The 18,831-nt window shown below is 41.9% G+C and overlaps 3 protein-coding genes across 3 annotated transcripts; all 3 read right to left on the reverse strand.

The window, feature by feature from the left end:
- Positions 1 to 58: 58 nt before the first annotated feature.
- On the reverse strand, positions 59 to 6,594 carry plk3 (polo-like kinase 3 (Drosophila)). The gene is made up of 15 exons (XM_018753797.2): positions 6,222 to 6,594; positions 4,901 to 5,008; positions 4,669 to 4,785; positions 4,445 to 4,574; positions 4,094 to 4,181; positions 3,906 to 4,001; positions 3,324 to 3,522; positions 3,015 to 3,141; positions 2,806 to 2,915; positions 2,594 to 2,711; positions 2,424 to 2,507; positions 2,051 to 2,213; positions 1,833 to 1,962; positions 1,559 to 1,666; positions 59 to 1,429 (listed from the first exon to the last, which is right to left on the reverse strand). Exons 1-15 carry the CDS (start codon positions 6,456 to 6,458, stop codon positions 1,235 to 1,237), a joined length of 2,010 nt encoding a protein of 669 aa, XP_018609313.2. The 5' UTR covers positions 6,459 to 6,594; the 3' UTR covers positions 59 to 1,234.
- Positions 6,595 to 8,244: 1,650 nt separating this feature from the next.
- cacybp (calcyclin binding protein) lies at positions 8,245 to 13,945 on the reverse strand. Its single transcript, XM_018753289.2, has 6 exons — positions 13,708 to 13,945; positions 12,780 to 12,987; positions 11,862 to 11,958; positions 11,008 to 11,107; positions 10,540 to 10,634; positions 8,245 to 8,518 (listed from the first exon to the last, which is right to left on the reverse strand). The coding sequence occupies exons 1-6, from the start codon at positions 13,723 to 13,725 to the stop codon at positions 8,359 to 8,361; spliced, it is 678 nt and encodes a 225-aa protein (XP_018608805.1). The 5' UTR covers positions 13,726 to 13,945; the 3' UTR covers positions 8,245 to 8,358.
- Positions 13,946 to 14,951: 1,006 nt separating this feature from the next.
- Positions 14,952 to 16,628, reverse strand: mrps14 (mitochondrial ribosomal protein S14). The gene is made up of 3 exons (XM_018753392.1): positions 16,507 to 16,628; positions 16,077 to 16,241; positions 14,952 to 15,258 (listed from the first exon to the last, which is right to left on the reverse strand). Exons 1-3 carry the CDS (start codon positions 16,582 to 16,584, stop codon positions 15,076 to 15,078), a joined length of 426 nt encoding a protein of 141 aa, XP_018608908.1. The 5' UTR covers positions 16,585 to 16,628; the 3' UTR covers positions 14,952 to 15,075.
- Positions 16,629 to 18,831: the final 2,203 nt, after the last annotated feature.

Consider the following 18,831-nt stretch of genomic DNA (forward strand, 5'->3'; position numbering starts at 1 on the left):
GTTAACTCATTTGAAGTGCTCAGAGCATTGCAACAATTTGCAATAAAAATGTCAAAGAAATTCTCAATAAATTTTATTTTTTTTTTTTTATCTGCAACACATGTGACCATATTGAACATCTCCCCTGGTTTCAACGACACAAACACACACAAGCAACATACAAAGTATAAATTAAAAAATAAATATTTAAAGACGATGTGCCACCAAAAATAAATAAATTGTGAAAGGGCTCTGAACTTCTTGACTGACAACACTTGATAATTTAACACTTAACACTTGACTTATTCAAGGTCGTAGTATACAAAGACATGATTTCAGGGCAGAGGAAGCAAAAAATGTGTTGTTTTCAACTGTAAGAGCAAAAACATTTTACCAAACTTTCCAAATGACACAGATGTCTGCTCTTAAGAGCCAGGAGCACTTCACAAGGCAGTGTGATGCTGCTTTGTTGGTTTTTCAGGTCAACGAAAACAAAAAACGGGAAGTACCCAAAAAAAGAAAAAAAACCAGGCTCCTCCCACTTCCTTTGTTTGCAGCTTTTGCGATTCAGACAAGGCAATTATTGCACAGTCCAGACTTCCCTCCAAAAGGCACTTTGCACCTCCAAACTTCTCACTGTATGAATTTTGGAACCACATTAAGCGGTTGATCTCACACGCACATGCGTCTCCTTGAGGTTTAAAAAAAGAATGACCTTTTGGTATCTATAGCTAAAAAAATAAAACGCTGCATTGTGTGATAAAAGGAAGTCTGCCTCACGAATAACCAATTCATAGTGCAAATTGTGTTACATCGAGCCTCTTACCTAGCCCCTTCTTTCCTGGTGTATGCCGTTGAGTGAAATTTAATTCTCACTAAAAACAGTGCTTTAAACTCGAGTGATTTTTAAAGCACAACAAAAATCCCTCTGCACATTTTTTTTTTTTGGGGGGGGGGGGGGGTGTGGGGTCACAGTCATTTCTCACCATGACGCCCAACAGTCAGTACAGCAGGCCTGCGCTGAAGGATCAGGGTCAAGTTATGTGCGGATGAGTGAAGCCAGTAGTGTGATATTGCAGTTAGCTTTAGGTTCATTAAAAAAAGAAAAAAAACAAAACTGTGCACCATAGTCCAAAGAGGCCAGACACTAGCCAAAGAGACTCCAAAGTGGTGGAGTCAAATTCGCTCCACAATGGAAGCAGGAAGCAGCTCATCTTTACTCATTGGCCGAGTCTAAGTTTTGGTGAGGTGCTGCTTAGGAGCGAGCGTGGTGCTGCAGCAGCTGGAGGACATAGCGCAGGCGGTAGCACAGCTCGGTGGAGCAGCCCTGCTCAGCCAGCGTACTCAGATCATATGACGAGGAGACGCGTTCCTGACTGATGTAGGTCAAGAGGTAGGAGTCACCACTCTTACACAAGATGATTTTGGTGTGGTCTGTGTAGAAATTCACCTGGGGGAAAAGGAAAAAAATTAGTCGGCGCCAAACTCGAGTCAATTGCTCAAGATCGCTGTGAACCAAATAGATGTAAAATACCGTCAAACATCTTTAATCTTTGAGAGACCTTGAAACTATGCTCACCTGTAGGGTGCCATTGCTGAAGAGCATGACTAGGGCATGGTCAGTCTTGACCCACTGCAACAGCAAAGGTGAGGGAGCAGTATGGTCCACACACTGAAGATCTCCACCCTACAACCCATAAACATTGAATACATCCAAGGTTAGGACTGTCAAAAGCAAAAACATACATGTACACATACAAAGCCAGACCTATAACATTCACAGCTTTTAACACATGACCTAATAACTAACTGTTTTTCCATGTACTATGGTTTTACAGTAGTAAGTTACTTGCCTCCATTAGATTCTGCTCCATGTAAGTGGCCATGTACTCCACAATCTGCATCTGGGCTCGCAGCTGCTCTGGTACAGCTGATACCTGGAAAGTGTACTCCTTGTTGCTCCTCAGGAAGTAACGGACAGTCCTGAAAAAGACCAGACAGTAAGTGCACTGTACTCAGCAAGTTACAGGAAAGTCATAAAAAGCCACAGCTGTATAACTTAGTGTCTTACTTGCGTTGGTCACACAAACTCAGGTGGGTGCCCTCGTTGAATAACACACCGATGTCCTGGTTGGACAGCTGGTAGCCAAAGCCATACTTGTTTGAGTAGTCGACCCATTTCGTGACCCAGACAAAGGGTTTGGGCCTGGTGAGGCAGGGTGGATTTGTAGAAGCTAAATAAAAAAGCAAGTTGTGAACATGAAAGTTGTACTGCCCTGGCCATGTAAAAAAACACAAAAGCACTCCAAGCAACTAAGCTCAGAATTAAAAATAGAATAAAAATACAATTTGACTTTGATTTGGAAGGTTGAAGGTGTTAAAACGCTTTTTCAAAAAAAAAAAAATCGGCATGCAGATATAACATGTACATTACTGAACCTTACCTGCAGGCATCGAGGACAAACAGCTGTTGAGAACTTTAATGGCTGACTCAGCCACCATGGCAGGGGTGAGGGCATCTTCACAAGCTGTAGGAACAGAAGGCACCGACACATGAGTAACACTAAATAAAATCTGAAATACTTGACCAGAAACCTCAAACAAGAAGGCTCACCTTCAGTACAGCTGGCCACGGTGCCTTTGAAAGAGCGCGAGGTGGATTTCCTTGACTCTTCCTCTGCCTGAGTGTTCACTGGGCTGTTGGTGGGATGTGGACCACTGGGTGAGGTAGCCTGGGAAAGCAGGAGATGACATATTAGCATTACCATGGACCACACACACACACCAAACACTTTTGATGACTTTAACATGACTAAGTGTACACACCTCGTTGCCCTCCACAGTTTTGTAGCTCATCTGACGGCCAATTGAGCTCTTAACAAGACCTGTCACCAGCTTGGAAATGTCATCTCGCTCTTCGCAAGGGACCTTCTCCACTGCAAGGCAAGACAGAGATGCTTGGTGAGATTTCAGTCAATGGGTCTACACCGATATAGACACGGGAGACAGTACAAAATCAAGGTGCGAGGACTCACCTTTAGATTTCTTCTTTCCAAACAGACTTTTGGCCATCTTAGTGAAGAACTTCTTGGCTGGACTTGGTGGGTTGAGCTCTGGCACCATCACACAACTACTTGGAGGCAGTTTCTCTGGGGTGAAGCCCTAGAGAAGAGATCAGTGGGGTTTAAGAAAGTGCATACAGATTCAGGACTTTCAAGTTGTCCCAGTGAATAATTTCTGTTAGGAGTTGGGCAAACAGCATGTAATAGGGTGAGAACCTGGCAAGCCTTGGCATGCTCAGCAAACCAGCCACTCCTTAATGAAAAACCACAAAGTGTACTCACCTTGGTGAAGAACTCATGGTTGAGGATCTGGTCCAAAGTGAGGCGGTCAGAAGGGTTCCTCTGCAGTATTCCAGAAATTAGCTTCTGGGCAGCTGGAGTGAGAGACGTGGGCAAGGTGTACCGGACCTCTTTGATACACCTGTAGGTCTCCTTCAGATCCAGGGTCTCGAAGGGTGGATTGCCACACAGTAGCGTGTACCTGCATCAGAACGAGTCTATGAGTTTCTATAATTCATCACACCTAAGGTGCTTCTTGTTCCATAATTCAAGCATGAATCGCCACATATGACTAATGTGACAAGGAAAACCAAAACTGGCTGCGATTGGCATTTAACATTCTTGCCTCAGGCAGTCAACATACATTAGCTCATTGAAAGACAAAGGAAGTCAAATTATCATGCTTGTTCTTTCACGTCAAGTCCCTTTCAGCAGGAGTCCTCCCCTCATTTTTCTGTACCAGCTTCACAAGTCAGCCAAGCAATTAGGCCACAAACATTTTCTCTGTCAAAGTTCTGCCCTCTGGTGAGAAGGTGCCGATAGTTAAAAAAAGAAAGAAGCTTGAAATCCTCAAGGCTCACGTACATCACACAGCCGAGTGACCACACGTCAGCCTCCGGTCCGTGTCCTTGTCTGTTCAACACTTCAGGTGCAAGATAGTTCGGAGTGCCACAGATTGTCCTGGGGGAGGGGAGAGGGGAAACAAGCGATTCTGCTTTAGCTTGCTCCACATGGAATGCGAAATGCGTAAAAGGCAGTTTATGGACACCTACTTCTTCCTCTGCTCCACAGGCTCCAGCTTGGCCGCCAGCCCAAAATCCCCCAGCCTCAACTCCATATTCTCATTCACAAAGAAATTGCCTAAAAGAGCAACAGCATTTCAACACGTTGGTGAATGCGACCCTTACATCATGCAGGCAGCAAACCATAAGCCACAGAGCATCAGGACAAAAAGAGGGGGGGGAAAAAAAAAAAAAAAAAAAAAAAAACCCTGCTTTGTTCCAGGATTACTTCATTTATGACCACATAATGCAACAATGCAATACTGTGTAACAGATCTAATGAAAAATCCCCCAAATTCCAAAGGCGTGGAGAAAATGGAGGATCAAACAAGGAGAACACACCTAATTTGAGGTCTCTGTGGAGGATGCCTTTGTTGTGGAGGTACTTCAACCCCGATATGATCTGCCGGAGGTAATAGCGCACTTCAGGGTCCGTCAGCGTGTGTCGAGCTTTCCAGATATGTGCCAAGGACTGGGGATGGGGGGGAAAGCAGCAGTGTGTATCAGTGCCAAGCCCAAGCTCGGCGTGTGCCTGCTCTGCAGGAAAGAGACGCTGCGGTGCTCACCTTCCTACTGCACAGCTCCAGGAAGATGTAAATATTGTCATTGTCTTCAAAATGATGCGAGAACTTCACCACATGCTTGTGATGCAGGGTCTTGTGGAGCTCAATTTCATTTGTAATCTGAGAGGGGGAAAAAAAATTGTATGAAATATACACTAAAACATGATGCTTTGTCATGCAAAATGAGTAGCCCACCCCACCCCGCATCACGACTTTAAACAAAAACTAAACATACCTTTTCCCTTTGGTGAGGTTTCGACACTCTGCTTTGCGGTATAACCTTCACAGCATACGACTTGTTGCTGGTAAGGTCCGTCATTTCATAGCATCTCGCAAAACCACCCTTCAAAAAATGAAAATTAAAAAAAATCCATCAAGAAATGCTGAACAATAAACTCCACCCACCTGTACACATGCAGGTACATTCAGTGTGCCGAAGCATAGTATAACACGTTCCTGCAGCAAACCATTTCAGAATACAAATGCATGTTTCTCCCACACAAACAAGAGAATATACACAAAATCCAAAGCACAAACCTGTGCGCTATGGACAGTACTAACCATCGCATGCCGTGACATTGAATGGTGTGGTTTGAGGAAGGTTGCACCCAACATGTATATAAAGCATATTCCATTTTTACATTTAAATATGCGTATCCAGGTGGTAAAACGGATATAAAGTGTGCGATGCCCGGTAAAACACCGCATGTCGAATGACACTTTCTCCATGGTTGTTTGTCTCTGCAAAGAGCCGCATTGTTCACCAGAAGGTCATCAGCACCACCGCCAAGCACCTCACAATCCAGCAAATGCTAGAAAAACCACTTATAACACCATCCTGCTGAATCTTTTTCAGTGCCAATACATGAACTGCTTTACCCTGCTGTGAAGAGACATTTAAATCAGAATAAGGCACTTTATATGAAGCTCATCTCACCAGTCCTACATAAAATACAACCTCCTTGGCTTGTACTTAAAATAATTAAAAAAAAGCAAAACCTCTACAAGAAATCCTAAGAATGAACAAATCTGGAAACTATTCTGCAGTAACAGACATGATATTAGCAGGATGATGTCTTTTTACAGCATTGTCACATGAATTAAACGAGAACACCAATAAATTAACACCACCACTAATAATAATCAAAATAGTTATTTTAATAAATCACCACCATATTTAAACATTATTTATTCAGAGGGGACTGCATTGTCCAAGAACAATATAGTTCAATATGTAGGCATGGTTTCCGAAAGGGAGCACGCACACGCGCACACGCGCGCGCACACACACACACACACACACACACACACACACACACAACTCCATGAGAAAATTTCTCAGAAATGTCACCCAATAATGAATATAAAATAAACGGCCCAGCACTGACTGCCGCCCGGTGTGCGACCATTCAGAGACCAATGAATCAAGCGGCTTATCTCGCACTGCGTGACGATCATGTGTGACATTAAGTGATCATTCATTTCCTACACGTGTGTGTGAGGCTGTTCAGCGGAGGTTCCGAACACACTCGCGGGAAATTAATCAGCCAGGATACCTTTCCCAGCAGCTTCCCTTTGCAGTACGAGCGTCCGCTTTTGGCGTCCTTCACGATGTGGGCCAGTTCGGGTTTGACATGCGCCGACTCGGATCGGTTCTGCTCCGACTTGCCCCCCCGGTTCGCCTTGGCCGCCGGGGCGCTTTGTAGCCGCTGGTGGTGGCTGGCTTTCAGTAAATCCGGGTTCATGATGTGGCAGGACAAACGTTGGGCGTTGGAGAAACACGCCGAATCCATTCATCCGTTCATTCACGGGAAAAAAGAAAATAAATAAATAATTGAAAGCCCGTCCGTAGTGTCTTATTCCCGCCCTTCAAACCTCGCGTCCACAGCCACTCAGCAGTACATCCAACAAAGGTAGCCAGGCAGGGAATTCCTACACCATATAGTCCGAGGCTTTCTTACGTCACCGTTGTAGGCGGATACGTGGGCGGAGACTCAACCAGTAACTTGCGCAAAGATTTTTATTACGTCATTACCATGGGCGGATATAGAGGCGGGATTATAGAAAAGTAGCCAATACTATAAACTTACATTTCCCTACGTCACCGCTATGGGCGTGGAAATGGGCGGGGACAAGTGAGAAGCAACTAATCAATTCTAGCGACGCACCTCCTGAATGAAGTAATGTTATAATGTAGGGAGACGCCTCTAGTCCGTGTAACGTTGAATGAACACACACACACACATTATTGAAATTAAATATATCCTAAACGTTGCTTCATGACTAATGTAACACTTGACTCGTAGTTTTTACCCTTATAGTTTACGTTTTATACAGGAAATCGTAGATATTTTTATCTAATCTTATTGTTACAGATGTAAACTGCTGGATTAAAGAACCAGAGCGCCTAACAGCTATTTCTTTACTTTAAAAATACAGTAAATGCACTGCATATGAAGATATTAAAATTTACCGCAATCAATGAAATGGCAAAGTCACATAGCGCCCCCTACTGTTACCGATGTTTACAACTCCGTAAACAGAACCTCATTGAAGCTGAATAAACGGAATAAAGCGTAGTAAAATTACTTTTTGTCAACGTGAACCACTTTTCCAGGGGTGCCATCAGAAAAAAATACACTGACAAGTACACAGCTTACCTATTAACATTACACAGAATCGCATGCAAATGTAGTGAATATAAAAGGTAGATTTGCTTCAATACTATTAGTGGTCGCTGTTGTAGAGATTTGGACGCATTCTGCGTATAATATTCAAAACACTGTTCCTTCCATAAACTCCAGTGTTCACTGGCGAATAAATGAGAGAATGTGCTTTTTCCCCACGCTCTCATGTCCATGAACAGCTGACTATTGTTAGTGTTTAAATTTTCTGTGCAATACTTTTTCCCTCATTATAATTCATCCCATCTCCCCTTATTCATCCCCTCCTCCCCCTAAAAAAAATGAATCGCTGTATGTATGTTTGCGTGTATGTATGTTTTTTTTTTTGTCTATTTTACAATTTGAGCCACTGGCAACCGAAGCAAAATTCCTTTTATGTGTGTGCACACTTGGGCAAATAAATCGGATTCTGATTCAGAGCTATGGCCACATATGACATTTATCGCTGTCTGACTCGTTCAGATTTTTCAGTTACAACAGAAAGCAAATATCGCCACCTCGTGGCCTAAAGTAAGCAGTCCAAATATTAATAAACAGGTTTAACTGCTTCTATCATATGTCACAGTCAACCCCCAGCCCAGGGCAGTATGCAGGATGAGAATTTGTTAGTCATTATTATCATTATTATTAATGTATAGCTAAAATAATTACGGACTTTAAGATAAATATGCAATGAAGGATGAAACAAACAATGAAAGGAGGTTCAGAGCTCGGTTCTGTTTCCCCATACAGCCACACTCCAGCTACTTGTGTTTAAGTCCCCTCTTCACAATACCACCAAAACCTTGTATGAGCACTAGAAGCAATTGCTGTTTCAGCCCCACAACACTGCAAAGGTGCAGATCTGCTACAGGTCCAAACATTTCACTACCACATAAATAAAATAACATTCTTATGCGCTGTTACTCAATATTTATTTCCAATGTACATGGATACAACAGAAACCATGCTGTCAACAAAAAGACACAACACAAAGAACGAGGCAGAATAAGAGCAAGGTTGTTCTGGCTCAGAAGTCCATGTCCTCCCCCCGGGCCTTCTTCTCTTGGGATTCTGTCCAGGCCTTGTTGATGGTGCGCTTCATTTCATCATCCCCCTCTGTGTAGATCTTCTTCAGCATGCTCATCAGACCCTCGCTGGGGTCTGCATTCTCATCAAAGTTGGGCTTCCTGCAGGGAGACAAGATTTGCTTCAGTGTCTTTTTTTTGTAAAGGTGTAAAAGGGAGTTACGACTACGACTATTACTACATTACCTATGGTAATGCAGCTTGAAAATAAACTGTAAACCCCAATGTGTAAATCAAACCCCTACAAATAAATTAGGACTACAGAGATACTATGAAAAGTGTTGCCTCAAATTTTTTTACATTTCCTCATGTTAATGCACATTCATTTACTACAGATTATTTTACTACACTCATGGACTTAAGGCTTCCACTATGTATAAACAGTCAAAAAAAGGAATCTGTGCATTATGTACAAATAAAGTTTGAGACCAATTCAGTTAAAGTCAACAATTTTAACAGCTTTCGCCTTGTGTACTAAAGCTAAGAATATGCAATTAATAAGTGACCTGCTGACCAGACACAAGGTTTGAAAAACAAAACTAATTAAAAAAAGTTACTGAGATATTTACAGTAAGCCAATGGAATTTCCATTTGAGTACTGGAGAGACTTTCCCGCTTTAACAACTGCTATTTGGTGAAACCACATTTTCCTACAACTTATGTCAGTTTAACCTGACTGCTGCTGTACTCTTCAGACATCGAATGAGTGACGCAGTACATTGAAGAGAAACAGGAAGAACAAAACAAAACACCAGTATGTGACACTACCGAAACACAGCTCAATGTGCACATTACAAGACTGGAATAAAGAGCACAAACCTTGGAGCCATTGAATACAAGACAAACAGAACATTTTACACAATAAACTCTTTGCCCAAGGTTGCGGATTCTGTTCTGCAGGATTCTGTCCCCATTCCTACAGGCCTGGCCCTCATCACTGCTCATCAGTGGTTTTAGAACCTGCTGTGAACTCCTGTGATGTGTAGTGTTGGCAACGTTGACACACTGTCCCAGCAACCCCTCTCTGCAGCACTTGGCGCTCAGTTCTTTATCCATCACTTCAAGCTGTGACGAGGATTCCCAGCCAAAATCACACCTCTGCATTATTACCTATCTATACCTTTTCCATACTTAAACATTTTCACAATATTATTTCAAACATGATGTATGGATGAGTGACCCACTGTAAGTAGTGTATCTAGCAGTGTAAGTCACCTTGATAAATAAGGTGTGTGGGCTTATAACACTACATAGGGCTCAATGGAAGTCGCTCTGGAAAAAAAAGCATCTGCTAAATACACACATTTTCCAAACCGCTTGTCCCATTCGGGGTCGCGGGGAGCCAGAGCCTAACCTGGCAACACAGGGCATAAGGCTGGAGGGGGAGGGGACACACCCAGGACAGGACGCCAGTCTGTCGCAAGGCATCCCAAGCGGGACTCGAACCCCAGACCCAGCGGAGAGCAGGACCTGGTCCAACCCACTGCACCACCGTGCCCCCCTATCTGCTAAATAAATAAATGTAAATATGAAGCTAAATATTATAACTTTAGTAAAATGAAATGGCTCTCAGTACCATGCTTAAGTGGCCCAAAAGCAGTACCCTTTCTGGGACTTGAGTCCCTGGATTTCTGTTAACTGAACTGCAATTATCACTAATCAGACATGCACAGGTAAAATAATTAATTTCCAGTGTAAATATGCTGACCACTAGATTAATATAGTAATGAATGTATATTACTAAATTAATAACTTATTAAATGAAGAAAAACTCACTCTTCGACAAAAAGCAAAGCAAGAAAAAAGAAAGTGATTATTCACATGAGGACCTGTTCTGCAATATATCACAAAGGTGCAAGAGAACATAACCTACATGAGGTATGAGAATGAGCAATGACTTCACATGGATGACTGCATCAAAAACACAGGAAGACCGCATTAGTAATACGTTTGCTCGGCATACTTTGTTAGTTTTTCTGGTATTCTTTTACAACTAGAACGATAAGTGATTGAAATACTTTTCAATTTCAGACCAACAATATAAATGAGATGATGGTATGCACCCTGCTTATCTGAGCAAAGGGAGTGCTGAAAATCAGAAGCTCAAACCCTGTGTTACTCACTCTTTTTCTTTTGTCTGCTTCTCCACCTGGGTTAAACACTCCCACTTCTTTTGGCTCTTCTTCTTGCACATAACTAAGACCATGTCTGTTTTGACCTGCAAGACAGGAACACAAGAACATGCTGGTAGAATGAGCACTGATTAGAGGCACAGCAGCCACCAATACAGTATCCATGCTTTTATTCCAATCTCAGCACCATCAGATACTTTAGTCATTTGACTGTGACTGTATAAACACCAATCATGCACCAGCAACCAGAGCTGCAGTAAGAACACAGACACCTTAATGTTGTGCCTTTCACCTGGGATCAGAAGCACTGAGAGAATTTTCACCAAACAATTATTTTCTAAACTAACTGCAATTAATTCATTGAAGAGAGGTGGAACAAAAACCCAGAGAACCGGTCGATGTCGCCACTTGAACACCAGGATGCAGTAGAACGAAAGGAAGTACGGCGATTTAACTCACCTTTCGACAGCTCTCCTGTACATTGATGGGCCACAGGAGGTTGTTCACAGTCATCTGGTGGTTCTTCCCATCAAGATCCTTAACAAGCAACACGAACGACCTGCGATGCAAAATGTCATCTGTTCATTTGCCATAGTTACCTGCATCTCACTTATTATTCACCATTGTGAAATATATCTACGAGCTAAAAAGCAACCCACCACGTACTTTTCAAATGCTACTATTCATTGATAAATAAAAGTTTAAATCTTTAGTTTTAAGTTTGGTTGTGAAGCACATTCTGAAAACAGCATATGCATTAATTCAGATGCAGATATGAAACAACCTTAAAGTCCCTTGGACAGGCAGCACTTTGCTTTTTTATTAATATGAATTACTTTCTCTGGTGTTAAATAAATCACAGTTCTTTTCCTCAGGGTTGTATACTGGACCCTTAACCCTTCAACTTTCATTCAGTTAATAAACTTTCTGATGCATAATCCTTAACATTATAATAGGGAGACAGAGGCAGCTGGTAGCATAGCTGTTAGCGCTGCTGCTGCCTTTAGACCCAAAGGTTGTAGGTTCAATTCCCACCTCCAGGTGTAGTACCCTTGAGCAAGATACTTACCTTAAATTGCTCCAGTAAGATTAGCCAACTGTATAAATGGGCAAATAACCATAAGTACCTTAACACTGTATGCTGTTTGGAGAAAAGCATTACATGTAAATGCCATAAGATAAGTAGAGGAAGTTTTTGTGTGTAAAACTTTTCATCCTCAAGACTTTAAAACAAAATGTTTCCCAGGAATTTCTGCATCAAACACTTAGAACACAAACAGACAAAATTGTTCTGGTCTATTAGATGACATTACCTTTCAGCAAAACTGGCCTCCACATTTTCAGCAGGGATTTTGTGCACTCCTTTCAGCGTTATGTAGATTTTGACAAAATTATCTGACTGATCCCACCCTGCATAGACATAAAAACACAAAACATGAATATAAACAGAGTGACTAAAGGGTTACTGCTGTCTGGGAGCTGATATTTCAGCAAATAAACAGGGTGACCATGACCAATTATAGCAGATTTATACAAGACCCATAAGCATTTTTGCTGTTGTTATCATAATCATCATTATTATTACTATTGGGGGCAACTGGTAGTGTAATGTTAGAGCTACAGCCTTTGGACTCAACAATTGTACATTTTATTCTCAGGCTGTAGTACTCTGGAGCAAGGTACTTACCTTAAATAGCTCTAGCAAAAATTACCCATCTGTATAAATGCGTAAAAAACTACCTTAACATTGTAAGATGCTTCGGAGAAAAGCATCAGCTAAATTAATAAATTATTAACATCCTCATCATTGTTTCACATCACAGTCAACTTCAACAAACAACTTTCCAGTTGCATTTTTGCTAATAAAGCAGGGCTGCGATGGTACAAAGCCTATCTAGAAAGCGAAAGGTGTGAGGCAGGATGCACACTGAAGGCGACACCAGTTCATCACAGGGTGATCAAACACACTCGTTCACACATTCACACACTACGGGCAATTTAGATTCGCCAATCCACCTGAAACGCATGACTCGAACCACATTCAAGCTCAGAGCCCGGGAGTTATGAGGCACCGGTGCCACCTGCTGCACCACCATGTCACCTTTACAAGCAGTAACTGCAACTCCTTAAGAAGTCATTTTAAACGGACTCACTGAGCCGATAAAATGCAGACGATGGTGCGACAAATCAACGTAAACATGTTAAAGAGTGTACAGAAATGGAAGCAGTACCGTAGTTGTTTATCTTTACTGTGTATCCTTTGGTGGTGGGGGGCTGTGCTCTTTTGTTGGTATCCTGCTTCTCCTTCTGCTGCCATTTCAGCGCGATCTCCGTCTCAATCTTCTTCTGCTCTTGGCTCAGAACGTCTCGAAGCCGCCTCCTCGTACTCTTCTCAAGCAAGCTCTTGACCTCTTGAAGGTCGCTCTCCAGCTGGCTGATCTGAACAGGGAGAAAATAAGGTAAATTATGCCAAGATTGCATAAACCCCCCCAACCCCCGAGAGACACAAAATAGAACACAACATGATGTTCTGGAACCAAAGCACCAGCACGTGTTGCTTGCCTTTGAACACAGTAAGCTATGCTACTGAAAAAATTCAGGGTAAGTATCTCGATCAAGGGCTGTACTGCACGACAGTGGGACTCGAGCGCACATCCTTCAGGTTACAAATCCTTCCCTGTGTACGGCTATAACGTGAAGTAAGAGTCTTCGACCCATCTAGCGAGGGCAATTTTGACTGGATCAGTTAACGACCACGTTCAGTGACACTGCAGCAGGAAAAGCGGGATTCGAACCCACAACAATCCCCCCCACTGCCTGCGCCACAAGTATCTCCGACTACAAGTTTAGTTAGACGCGAAATACGGAAGCAGCAAGTCAATGTCTAGTAAAAAACGACACATTTTAAGTTACATAATTTGATATGGCAGTTTAAAAATGACAAGTTCAAGTGCGAAGTGTGAATCGACCGGCGCAGAGACTCCTCACGCACCACGAGTCTGACTGGGCAAGTTGTTCTGTGTATATAATAATATAACTGTATATTATTTGCTATATTAGCGCAGCTGTCTCTGTTTTATAATTAGAGAACGAGTTTAACTTATTTTACTTCTGTTTGGTGCTCCACGTATGCAAGAAAAGACGCGGGGATGTTGTTACCTGCTCGGTAATGTCCATCGCTGCGACGTGGGACTGCTGCAGTTTGTGCTTGTTTTGAGCGGAACAAGTCGGAAGAATGCAGATGTATGTATCTCACAAACGCAAAATATGTTTGTGTTTTTATTTTTTTTTTTAAACACTTTGGCAGTGAATCCGTATCTCTGGAAGGGAAGCGCGAACACGACTTACAGTTAGAGTTATACCTATTCCTTCTCCAATGGGAGACACGAGTACTTTCTAGAAATATCTTATTTCTCCTTCCTACTTCCGGCGAGAGACTTTCATTTCAAAATAAAAGTCCCATCTCAGCGTTACGTTGACTTCAATTTTGTGGGGGGAAGCGTCGCTGTAGAATCATACTTTAATAACACAGCCATATATAACCATAGTATATAATTACTTTTTAAAAAATAAAACAGCGGAACGTTATTTGCTGTTATAACTACTGTAGTGAACATAATCTAGAGGTGACATTAATTGTCCTGGTGAAGATGCTGAGGACTTTTAGTGAATTTCGAAAATGAATATTTTTGAAGTATTACTCCCTTCATTTTCACGTACACTTATACACTATGACTAAGTAAATGAATGTAGTTAAAATACAAGTAATAGCAACCTATTATTTAGGGTGTTTTTTTATTCATTTAGGTGATGCTTCTCCAAAGCAATTTAGAGTATTAAACTACTTACAATGATTCACCCATTTATACATCTGTATGATTTTTACTGGAGCAATTCAGGTTATATACTTTGAAGACATGTATGACATCAGGAGATGGGATTCAAACCTGATTTCTTGGAGCGCAAGGCAGTGTCTCTAACCGGTACTGTACATGCACCCATGTTTAAAGAAACATGAAATTGCAAAATATAAGTTCTACACTGTCATTTCAAATGCTCTTTTTTTTTTTCCATGTTCAAAATTATTTCAGTGTTTATATTTAACAGTGGTCAAATTGTTGCCCTGATGGTTTGAATTGTTAGCTGAAACACTAAACTTCATTTTACACCCAGATGCCTTCAACAAATAAAAACCAATGACTACTTTTGAACTTGCTTTCAAAGATACTCGGAGTCTTATTACTAATGAACCTTATTAGTATTAACGAACCTCACTGCAAAATGTCAGCTCTCATTAAAAAGAAAAAGCACAAGTCACAAAAGTCCTGAAATGGAAATAGATCACATTACAATATCAAAAGAAACAGGTAGTTAATTAAAAAAAATCTGGAATACCACAGAACTGGTGTATGTACATGCTTTATTGTCACTATTATCACAAACAAAGGCCAGTACTTCTGGAAATCTTCACAAGGCCTCCAAAAAGACCAGAAATGTCCACTGATTCGCTTTTCCCAAAATGAGGTGTCACCACATGGCACGCTGGATCCCAGACATCTGATTATGGTCAGCTAGGTCACGGAACACGATGCGGCTGAGCCGCCACCTCCTCTTCACCCCCCGCGGCCGTGATGTCAGCACACACCTGTTCCGGATGCGCACTGGACAGCTGTCTCGTGGCAGGGAGGCAATCTCTTTGTCTGCGACCTCCTGCAAACACACATCATATGGTTGCATTGCACAACTACAAGGACACTGTCCGACCTCCTTTGACTTTTTTCTTGCCAGAAATATCCAGTTTTGCTTGACACCCTAATGTCTGCAAAAGGTTCCCAAAAGCATGTTGTGATGCCTTAAAGCTAAGCAGTACATGGTCTCAATTAAGAGAAGCACAGCTCTCAAAATTCACATTCCTTAGCACATTACTCATTTAACTGACACTTTTCTCTAAAGGTACTTAGCATTAAGCTATTTACAATTATCGATCCATTTATACAGCTGGGTAATTTTTCACTGGAGCAATTTTAGAGTAAGTACCTTGCTCAAGGGTACTACAGCCAGAGGTGGGAATTGAGCCTGCGACTTTTGGGTCCAAGGACAACAACTCTAACCACTACAGCTGCCCCAGCTTGAGCCTTCTGTAGATACTCATCTTTAACATTTTTATAACACACGCACACAGTCCGAAACCACTTATCCCCAGTGGAGTCGCAGCGAGCCGGAGCCTAAGGTGGCAACGCAGGGCGCAAGGTTGGACGGGGAGGGGACACATCCAGGATGGGACGCCAGTCTGCCACAAAGCACCCCAAGCAGGACTCGAACCCCAGACCCACTAGAGAGCAGGACCCGGCCAAACCCACTGCACTGCCACGCCCCCCTCCATTTAACAGGCACTTTTCTCCAAAGCGACATACATCTCAGAGAGCAATAAAGAGTGCATTACATCAGAATAAATTTGGAAGCAGAAGCTTTATATACAAAACATTATTTTTTTAACATCTGCGGAAGAATAACCACAAACTTTGTACCTGTAGCTCTTTGGGCAGGATGACGTTCTTTCGAATTGCATTGATGCGCAGGCGCTCGTCTGCATATTCATAGGCCATCTTTCTCCTCTTCACATCTCGCAACATCCTCCAGTTCACATACCGCCCCCTGACCTGTTCTGCCAAACCCCCGGGGTTTCTGAACACCTACATTTCATTCAGATGAAGAAAAAGCAACCCATGATGTATTTAAACACAATTACATAACCAAAAATATTTAACTCCGTTGCAACTGTAGTATATATAGATATTAAAACTGCAGGAGGTCATGTCACACATCAGACTGATCAGCTTACCACTCACTCTGTGACTGACCTCAGGCTCATCATCATCATCCTAAACTACGCTTACTAAGACAAATCTTATACTAGGCGTATTTTAAAGGTAGCAATAAACGTAGCATGTAGCTTGCCTGATTTGATATGTAAAAAGAAGACTGCAGAATCCCTGAACCCACACTGACAACCTTCTTCAATATAACAGCCGCCATGATGCCAGAAACACGAAGCGCATTCAAAATGAAACTTTATTTAAAACGCGGGCTCAATATTGCGCATGCGCGTTTTCTGCCGTCTCCTTGCCTTGGTCATCAGCTGTTATACCGAAGAACATGTTTAGGAGCGCGCGCGGTTGGGTCAGGGTTTCGGAGCTCATTCTTATTTTCGAAAAGGACGAAGCTAAAATGGCATTCAGTACAGTAAAATGCTATAAGATTTTAAAGTGAAGGAACATGAATGAATGAACTGAGAAATTTAGTACTGGCGTGAATAAGACGAGCGTTTTTGTGATGTACAGCACAACCTTATTTTTCAAAACAAAAGTATGAAAAAATCATGTAAAACTATATTTGTCTAAGGGATTGTATTGGTTTAGTTTTTATAAAATGCAGTCCCTATGGTTTCTATAAGTTTTTTGTTAAAAATAATTGATTTACTGGTTTTATGTTTTAATACTTTCAAGTCAATAATTAATTTTGGTTATTCCATTGGATAAGAGTAACGGTATTAAGAACTGAAATGGTTTCAGGCCTATCTATCAGGTAGATCAGTAAGGTCTGGTGTGGCACTGTGTCTTCTCATCTTCTCCTTCAGCTTCTCCTCGCCCGCTGGTGTTCCACAGGGCTCAGTACTGAGTCCCCTACTTTTCACCATCTGCACCACCTCCCTCGGTTCTGTCATTGAGTCTCACAAATTCTTGTATGCCTGCTATACCTGTCTATATCCAGCTGTTTTTCTCTTTATGGATATATCCTTCTGGTTCTCACACATCTCTGTTTGGGCAACCCATCATCATCACCCTCATTGAGCTCAACTTCTCCAAAACAGATATCCTTCAGCTCCCTGTGAATCCATCTATCTGTCCAGGACTCTGTGAAATTGGACAACTAATTAATTTCACCTGCTTCATCGATCTGGGTATAACGATCAACTCACATCCCTGCTTCTCTTTACGTATTGATGCCATCTGCAGATATGTCCTGCACGTAGTAGGGCATAGTATCTGCCTTTATCTTACAACAGCCTCTACGTATCTTCTGCTCCAGTCCATGGTAATATCCCCCTTAATGACTGCAATGCTCTTCTGTCTGGCTTTCCGGCCTCCTCCATCAGACCTCCCAGCTGATCAAGAATGCTGCTGTATGAGTTATCTTTGGGCTCAAAAAAGGGTCCCCATGTTTGGCCCCTCCTTATCTCTCTCCATTGGTTTCCTGTATCTCCCTCTATGAAGACTCTGGTTATGACCCACAAGACGATCATGGCATCTGCTCCCCAATACCTAGAAGGCCTTATTACTCGCTATGCTCCAACCAGACTGCTACACCTCTGGCTGCTTAGTGGTCCCTCACACAAAAGGTCCAAGATCAAAAGCCTGAAAGTCCTTGGTTCTAACTCCAGTGTGATGGAATGAGCTCCCTCTCCCACTCAGAACTGCTGAATCTCTTGCAATGTCTAGAAGTATTTCAGAACACATCTTTTTCAGACTCACTTCACTCCAAACCTCCCATCTACTCCCTAAATTTGCATTATGTCATTGGTCACAAATATCTATGTATATACTATCATCTCTTTATGTTGGCACTCATGGGATGTTACTGTTAATATTACCTGTATTAAAAATCTGTACACCTTACCAGTTCTATAGTATTCACATTAATGTATGACAGTGTAAATGGTGATATCAAACAAAGTAACTGTACTTTGAGAATTGCCTGTCAGCATTTATGTTTCTCCATCTGTTGGTGAAATGTGCTTTTGTTATGGCTGAGTTGCATGTGATTTTGGATAAAAGCATCTGCTTAATAAATAAATGTAAACATAGACTGCTGTGAAGGATGATGCTTTGATTTGTCTGGAATACAGAAGCAGTATCCAATAGAAGGCGCTGTTTGACTTCATGTAGCCTGACACTGGAGTCATGCTTTTTCTCGGTGCATCAGGTTCATAAAGAGCCTTAAACACAATGTTCAGTTCCGATGACTTTATTTTCCAGAGGGCAATACCATCACCCAAAATAACACATGCCAGATAAATTTTTTCAACAGATTTTTGTAGACAAATAGTTGAAGGCACGTAAGGTAGCAATGCCGAAGACGCGAACACTATACAGGCAGACAGTGAATTTAAATTATACGCTAGCTGTCACACTTTTGAAAAACATATTTTACGTAAGTAATAATTTAAAAATACATAATCATTGAATATTTTATCACCAAAAGGAGCTGTTGTGCTCATTGAAC

Source organism: Scleropages formosus, chromosome 3, assembly GCF_900964775.1.
Source record: "Scleropages formosus chromosome 3, fSclFor1.1, whole genome shotgun sequence".
NCBI lineage: Eukaryota > Metazoa > Chordata > Actinopteri > Osteoglossiformes > Osteoglossidae > Scleropages > Scleropages formosus.